We start from the raw sequence: 8270 nt of genomic DNA on the forward strand, positions 1-8270 counted from the left end.
CATATCATTCAAAGCGGCTCAAACTTATCACTCACAGCTATACACACATTACACACAGCCAGCCTTATACATCACAGAAAGCTACAACACCCACAGCCACACCCACATCACACATCCACTCAACATTTGAATAATTATTACACAATATTACAAAATAGCATAGGGGAAGAATTTCCCGGTGCACACCCTAATGAAATGGGCTGAATCAGAGGATAAATAGATTTGCACGTTCAGACAGAGCACATACAGACATCAAGATGTACACGGGTCAGATCGTCATGTTTGGGCTAGCACTGCTACTCACCTCTGTAATCGTCATCAAGGCAGATCATCATGGTAAGTGACATTATTCTGATTCAAATCTAATAGCTAATGTGTATTATGGTTACATGTCATGTCTACAAATATTCATTCAATTTTAATTGTTTGCTACAGGCTTTGAGGTGTTTCCCCCCACTCCCCCCCTCCTCCCCCCCCCCCCCCCCCCATTATTTGCCAACTGCGACAATAGGCTCTGTCCCCCTGCTTGCCAACTTCATACTCTATTACTTTCTTTGTTCAAACTCATCTGTACATTTTAGATTTATGTTGCAACATACTCAACAGGCTGTACAGCAATTTCATCAACATACACAACAGGTCCATCAGATTTTATTGTGTTAGACTCCTTTGGCCACGAACTGCTACATATTATGCCCCCAAAGCTGGTGATCGATCTATGTAATGGACAGTCATCCAAAGAGTCTCAAACAACAGCCTTTATTGTCTAATATTGTGCTATTTAATGGTTTTATGGCCCTGAATGGCCCGATGACGCTATATGTACTAAAATTTGCCCACGAATAGGGACATTGGATTTTAAATGTAATTTAAAATCTGATGCCCACGAGTAGGGACATTGGATTTTAAATGTAATTTTATTAAAATCTGATTTGGCTGCTGATTGAAGAACAAAAGTTTTCAATTGAGGTTTTACCAGATACATAACATCTTGGCAGGCTAAGGACACTGCTGGTGATGGAGTTACACCTCTGGTAGCAATGTGCTTCATCTCTCTAGATATCTTTGCAAAAAGTTAAAGCTACAGGGGCAGGAACACAAACCTATATTCCTTAAAAACACTATTTGGGTGGACGGCCCCATCTTAAGCTCCTTAAATAGGGTTGAATCTCATATTTATTCCAGCACCGATCGGGACTGAAAGTGCTGGCTCCGCCCTGGCCTGCCTCCTTGGCTAAAATCATCTGAATTAAATTTCCTATGGGATGGGAGAGCATTGGATTGGCTGAGATTGAAAATTCTGATAATCTCAGCGAAGGAGGCGTTGCAGGGGCAGGGCCAGGGCCAAACGCCGTGCTGGCCACTCAGTATCCCCTCATAGAGATGCATTGAATCCATGCATCTCCATTGGAAAAGTTCAGCACCTCCATGCAGCGCGTAGAGACACTGAACGTCAGTGATGCACATTGTGGCCGTCTGAGTGACTGCTGTTGAGAAGGTGTTACTATGAAGCAATGTAAACACTGGCTTTTCTCTGATGGGCAGTGTTTACATGAAAACGCCGGCAAGGACTGACTATGCACACAAGAACAACTACATTAAGCTGACGAACAAAGCCTTAAAAGTTACCTGCAAGCGTGGAGCATCCACCAGGTGTGAATATTTTTTCAGCAGGGCTACATTTTCTATGTTTATTCACAAGTGTACATTTTGACTGCACATAGAAACTGAATTGGTCATGGGGCTTGGAATAGCCTAGGTTGTTTATCAGCACCTAACTTGGAATTTGCCTGATCCGGAACGTTTTAAATGGTATATTTTTAATAAATATCATTCTGACTGCTACTACTAATCTTAGTTAATAAAGTACTTAAACCCCAATGCAGAGACATATTTCACATTCAACCAATGTTCCATTTTAATATGAATTCAATGTTAGCATAAGCGTCAACGGTAAACCAAGTTTGAAAGCGTCCTTTGATCCGATACTTACTGTACTTACTAATGTATTTTATTGTTGTATCAGAGAAGTCTGGAGTTTGCCCTCCTGAGAGATATTATACTCCCTCTGCGGGTGTTCCTGTACATACATGCACCAATGACAGTCAATGTGAATGTGACAAAAAGTGCTGCCCAGATAATGGCTATAAATTCTGCAAACCTCCAGCGAAAGGTAAGCAAACAGTATGTATGTATGTATATATATATGTATGTATGTATGTATGTATATATGGCTAATAGCAGCAGTTATTTACTGCCTATCTTTCCCGATAGCCAATAGCAGCCCATATTTCCCCACCATCTCTTCCCATAGTCAATAGTAGTCCATATTCTCCCACCATCCCTCCCCATAGTCAATAGTAGTCCATATTCTCCCACCATCCCTCCCCATAGTCAATAGTAGTCCATATTCTCCCACCATCCCTCCCCATAGTCAATAGTAGTCCATATTCTCCCACCACCCCTCTCCATAGCCAATAGTAGTACATTTTTAACCACTGTCCCTCCCTATAGTCAATAGTAGTCCACATTCCCCCACCATCCCTCCCCATAGTCAATAGTAGTCCATATTCTCCCACCACCCCTCTCCATAGCCAATAGTAGTCAATTTTTAACCACTGCCCCTCCCTATAGTCAATAGTAGTCCATATTCCCCCACCATCCTGCCCAATAGTGAATAGTAGTCCATATTCCCCCTCCATATAGTCATTAGAAGTCCATGTTCCCCCACTATCCCTCCCCATAGCCATAGCCAACAGCCCATATCCCTCCACCATCCCTCCCCATAGTCAATAGCAGTAGTAGCCAATATTCTTCTCATCCCTTCCCATGCACAGTGGTAGCCAATTCTCCTCATCTCTCCCCATAGACTGGAAAATTATTTCAATTCACTTATTTTGACCTACAATTTGCAGTTATTGTATATTATGTTTTCCAATGTTCTCTGTTTACTGAATAAACCCCTGAGTAAACAAAGATGGCGTAAACACGCAAACTGGTTTTATTTATAACAACTGATGCTATTAGAGAGTGTTAGCGCTTTTGTCACATTGCGTATCCAAATCTGTTGTGATAATGTATTGTATTGTCTTGCAAACAAGCTATCTTCTTTGTGATACGTATTGACAGAGCGATCTGGACAGTGTCCACCAACTACAAAAATTGCAATCAAAAATCGTCAGGACTTTTGCTCTTCAGACAGTGAGTGTGCTGATGGATCCAAGTGCTGCCTTGGTTCAAACGGAAAGACCTGTCTGCCTTGTAATAAAGGTAATAATTCTTCCTCCTAACCTCAAAAACACACATAATGTATTCCTCTATAATTTTCTGATCCCTTTTGTACTTATTCATTCTACTCTTATTCTAATCTTTTCAGATTCCTCTTTTCTGTCTCCCGTGTACGGAACATGTTTTGTTTTTCAGTTCTCCTTCCTCTTTTTACCTTCTGTCCATTTCTGTCCAATTCTTACTTATCCCTTTTTTCATTCCCTTCATCTTGTCATTTTATGTCTCCTTCCCTATTCACATCTATCTAAATCAACTTTAGTCTATACGTTCTTTTACATGCTGCCCCATTCCGTCACAGTTTTAATTTCCTCTCGGTAAAGAAAGTCCATGCAGAGTGCCCACTATGCAGTAATTAATTACTGGAAAACTAATCTGAATATTTCCAGTTGATGTTCTCCAACAACCACAGTCCCCAGTTTATTGCAGCCTTGTATCTGCTTATGATACTCTCAACTACGAAAGACTGTTACAGTTATCGTTTCTCGCTTTTTTTTTTTTTTACGTGTATATGTTTTAAGGGTTACCTTCTAACTTTAGGCTCTGGGTCTTTTTGTTTAAAGACCTTGTAGCCTAATATTGTAAATTTCTTAATGTTTTGCTCTTATTTTCATATCAACTCCACACCACAACATGACTATTAAATTAAACTCCAAGCATCATAATTAACCACTGCAGCTTGTTATAGTGGCAGGAGTACCCTTGAGTGTCCCGTGCAGCCACCCCACAATGAGTTCTTATCTTGCAAAAAAACTGACATCCAGCTTTGGCAACTCAAGAAGACGGGAAGCAGTGTGGACTCAGATAACAGTCAAATCATGCGTGCCAGGTTGAATTGGGACAGCACACAGGGCACTACTAGCAGGCTCTAGTGGTTATGGTGCATTAAGAGCCCTTTAATTGTATGATATTTTGTACTAGTTTACTCTTGGGTTATCGTTTTCTCATGATCCATGTCATAACTATGTGATCTCCTTATCTTTCTTTGCAGTGAAGGCTGGTACCTGTAAACAGCCAAATATCCCTCATTGCTTGCTATTTGAGCGTCCCTTCTGCGATAATGACTGCTCTTGTCCCAATGATGAGAAGTGTTGTCCCAGTGGTTGTCGTTTCACCTGCCAGAAGCCTGTGTGAGGTAAATTATACTTACTTAAATTTTACACTGTTTCTAAGTTGAATATCTCGAGAAATGTTACCAGATGACTTAGGGCGGCCATCAAGGGGATACAGACAGTACCACAATAAGGGCCCTGTAGCAATACGTGCTTCAGTTGGGAACCAAGCTGTACAGAAGATCGACTCTCCATCAGACTGCCTTGACAAATCCTGCAAATCTTCAAATATACAATAAAATAAATAAATAAATATATATATATATATATATATATAATATAAATGTAGAGAGGTAGCTACACTCACGGTCTTCCAAAAAGTCAAAGTTTAAAATAGGACCAACGTTTCAGTCCATTCCCAGGACTTTAATCGGGATCGAAGATATATATTGCATCACTTAATTGGTTTGTTCAGTTATTAATGGTAGGACATTTTTTTGAGAAACGCTAGCTGGTGTCTGACATTAAAAGGAATCTCTAAAACAGTTGCTCTGTAGTGATGTCCCGAACGGTTCGCTGGCGAATAGTTCCTGGCGAACATAGCTTGTTCACATTCGCCACGGATGGCGAACATATGCGATGTTCGGTCCGCCCCCTATTCGTCATCATTGAGTAAATGACCCTGTACCTCAGTCAGCAGAAACATTCCAGCCAATCAGCAGCAGACCCTCCCTCCCAGACCCTCCCACCTCCTAGACAGCATACAATTTAGATTAATTCTGAAGCTGCATTCTTTTTTTTGTGTGTGTTTGTGTTTATTATACATTATCCCCACATAGCAAGTAACCTGTGTTTATTATACATTATCCTCCCATAGCCAGTAACCTGTGCTTATTATACATTATCCTCCCCATAGCCAGTAACCTGTGTTTATTATACATTATCCTCCATTAGCCAGTAACCTGTGTTTATTATACATTATCCCCCACAACCAGTAACCTGTGTTTATTATACATTATCCCCCCACAACCAGTAACCTGTGTTTATTATACATTATCCCTCCCATAGCCAGTAACCTGTGTTTATTATACATTATCCCTCCCATAGCCAGTAACCTTTGTTTATTATACATTATCCCTCCCATAGCCAGTAACCTGTGTTTATTATACATTATCCCTCCCATAGCCAGTAACCTTTGTTTATTATACATTATCCCTCCCATAGCCAGTAACCTGTGTTTATTATACATTATCCCCCCATAGCCAGTAACCTGTGTTTATTATACATTATCCTTCCATAGCCAGTAACCTGTGTTTATTATACATTATCCCTCCATAGTCAGTAACCTGTGTTTATTATACATTATCCCCCATAGTCATTTATCGTTGGACCTAGGCAGCATGATGTCTTAGGCCGGCCCAGAGAGTGAGTGAGTGAGTGAATAATATAATATATATGTTCAGAAAAATATTAGTAATATATGTAAATCGGGTTCATGCAAAGAGGGTGAAAAGGTGTTAAAGAAAAACACACTTATTGCATCAAATTTACAAAGCCAAACTTTTAAAAGCTTTCCTCATTTCTTTCTCGGGATGAGAAATATATCGGTTGTAGACTGAGGAATTCCATCTGCTCAATCTTTTAATAATATGCACTGGAGTGTCAGTGTTGAAGGAGACCGAAGCTGCCCCTATTCTAAATGAAAGACCCGAGACATGGATACAACCCAATCTTAGGAGTAGTGTTCTGATGTAGAAGATGAATTTAGCCGTAGTCAGAGGGATTCAGTGAGAGTAGTGGTGAAATGTGTGTGGCATGACTGAGTGTGGGGAAGTAAGAGTCAAGTATTTTAACTGGGCACTAGTTCTAGGTGGGATAAAGTGGTATAGCGGATGGATGAGTAGTTTGGTTCGTTTTAAAGGTTTGTAGAGAAAGTATATAGTGATCATGATTTTTAGCGATATCCAATATTTTTAAGGTGGTCTCAAACAAACATAAAATGCTATATAAAATTTGTGGGAATATCGAATAGTCGTGTACAGTAAATCAGAGAGGGCTCAGAATATCGAACCATCAATCGGTAACCTGGATGAAGTAGGGGGTCTATCTGTTTTATTAAATACGCGGTAATATGCTTTTAATGGGATAGGACGTTAGGAAAAGTGTGTGATTGGGATAAGTGGTTGTGGCTGTATTTACCTTATCCTGGGACCGACCTGGCTCCTAAGCTTGAGCCGCGCATGGCTCGATCACTCCTGCCTCCACACGAGCCGCATGCGGCTTGATCTCCTCTTCTGACTTAGCCACGTGCACTGACCGCAGTGATCGGTCACGTGGCCCGCCGGGCACTAGGAGCACGGCTCAAGTCACGAGCTCGCTCTTAAAGATGCAGTGGGAGCCAAAAGTTGATTTAGGCTCCCATTGGCCCACGTCATTGAAGCACCCCACACACTAACGTTTTGGGGGCACAATAGCTTGCATTTTAAAAAAACAAAACTTTTTTGACTAATATAATAGCAGTCAGTTTCCTTCACACGTGTGCGTTTCAGGGCCTGCCAGGGCACAGTGTCACACCAGTGCAACTCATATCTGGTGTAACAGTAGAGTACATTTAAAAAAAAAAAAAATACAGGGGGCTTGTTGTCACCTTTCGGGGACCCTTGGTGTTGTACGTGGCTGGGTGGAGGAAGAGACCTTCAATTACATCAGTGAGGACAAGGACCGGGACATGGATAGCTTGGTATCCAACCTTGTTCAAATGGGGAGTTTGCGGTTGTGCAAATGGACTGTTTGCGGTTGTTTGCGGTGCGTTAAACGGGGAGTTTGGTCTGTCACTGTGAAGCGGGCGTAACCCTTACACTACCTGATCGATACAACATCATACCTGATGTTTTAAAGCACGTTATTCCAAACAATTTAGGAATGTTAGGTGATTTATGCCCTTTATGGATTAAAACCAGACTCTGCATCAACTATGTAATTTTCCATGAGTTTTGCCATGGATCCCCCTCCAGCATGCCACAGTCCAGGTGTTAATCCCCTTGAAACAACGTTTCCATCACTATTGTGGCCAGAAAGAGTCCCTGTGGGTTTTAAAATTCGCCTGCCTATTGAAGTCTATGGCAATTCGCCAGGTTCGCCCGTTCGCGAACATTTGCGGAAGTTTGCGTTCGCCGTTCGCGAACGGAAAATTTTATGTTCGCGAAATCACTATTGCTCTGGTTTGATCATTTGTAAAATGCTCTAATATCCCTGATGTCAATGTTTAAATATACGTTCGATTGACTGATTTTCATTGATAGATCGACATTGCAGCATGATGTTCTCTTTTTCTGATTTTCTAGGTTTCGAGAATAATATCGATCAAATATCCACGTTCAACACTTTTTTCTTGGGCGTCTCATCCTTATCTAATGTCTTAAAGCACTCTACTCGAAAACGAAGAGAAAATTAATATATCAAACTTCCTGTCAAGAGTTACTTATGTCCTTTAATGCCATCCCACCTCCCCAATTGAATAACTTTCTAATTAAAAAAAAAAATTAATATTGTATTTCGGTGATTTTTCGGTGAGTTTGATTTTATTATTTTGTAACTCATTGGTATAAACTGAAATAAAAATAAGATATAGTGTTGTGTTACACATAGCATTTTAAAAAATATATATTAATTCTATTTTAAAGTAGTAATGCTTTAATTATAAACTGAGATGATATAAAATAAAACATATGAAAACAAGCTCGACCTCAGACCATTTATTTAAGCAATCTAAGAATCGCAGTCACTACTCTCCAAAGGAAGTCTAGCACTGCTCCTTTACGCTTTAACCCCTTAAGGACACAACTTCAGAAATAAAAGGGAATCATGACGGAATATTTCCGTCATGTGTCCTTAAGGGGTTGAAGCCGATCTGTCACCAAAAAAACATCATCT

General features: G+C 40.4%; 1 protein-coding gene across 1 annotated transcript; it reads left to right on the plus strand.

Annotated features, from left to right (window-relative positions):
* The first annotated feature begins 242 nt into the window (after positions 1 to 242).
* LOC134614880 (WAP four-disulfide core domain protein 3-like) lies at positions 243 to 7879 on the plus strand. Its single transcript, XM_063459124.1, has 5 exons — positions 243 to 336; positions 2027 to 2173; positions 3130 to 3270; positions 4277 to 4420; positions 7682 to 7879. The coding sequence occupies exons 1-4, from the start codon at positions 258 to 260 to the stop codon at positions 4417 to 4419; spliced, it is 510 nt and encodes a 169-aa protein (XP_063315194.1). The 5' UTR covers positions 243 to 257; the 3' UTR covers position 4420; positions 7682 to 7879.
* Positions 7880 to 8270: the final 391 nt, after the last annotated feature.

Source organism: Pelobates fuscus, chromosome 6 (assembly GCF_036172605.1).
Source record: "Pelobates fuscus isolate aPelFus1 chromosome 6, aPelFus1.pri, whole genome shotgun sequence".
Classification (NCBI taxonomy): Eukaryota; Metazoa; Chordata; class Amphibia; order Anura; family Pelobatidae; genus Pelobates; species Pelobates fuscus.

Excerpts from the sequence above, each read along its gene's own strand:
- LOC134614880 (XM_063459124.1), top strand. The coding sequence starts at position 258 with ATGTACACGGGTCAGATCGTCATGTTTGGGCTAGCACTGCTACTCACC. Across the intron at positions 2,174-3,129 it reads CTGCAAACCTCCAGCGAAAG|AGCGATCTGGACAGTGTCCA; the intron begins GTAAGCAAACAG and ends ACGTATTGACAG. Across the intron at positions 3,271-4,276 it reads CTGTCTGCCTTGTAATAAAG|TGAAGGCTGGTACCTGTAAA; the intron begins GTAATAATTCTT and ends CTTTCTTTGCAG.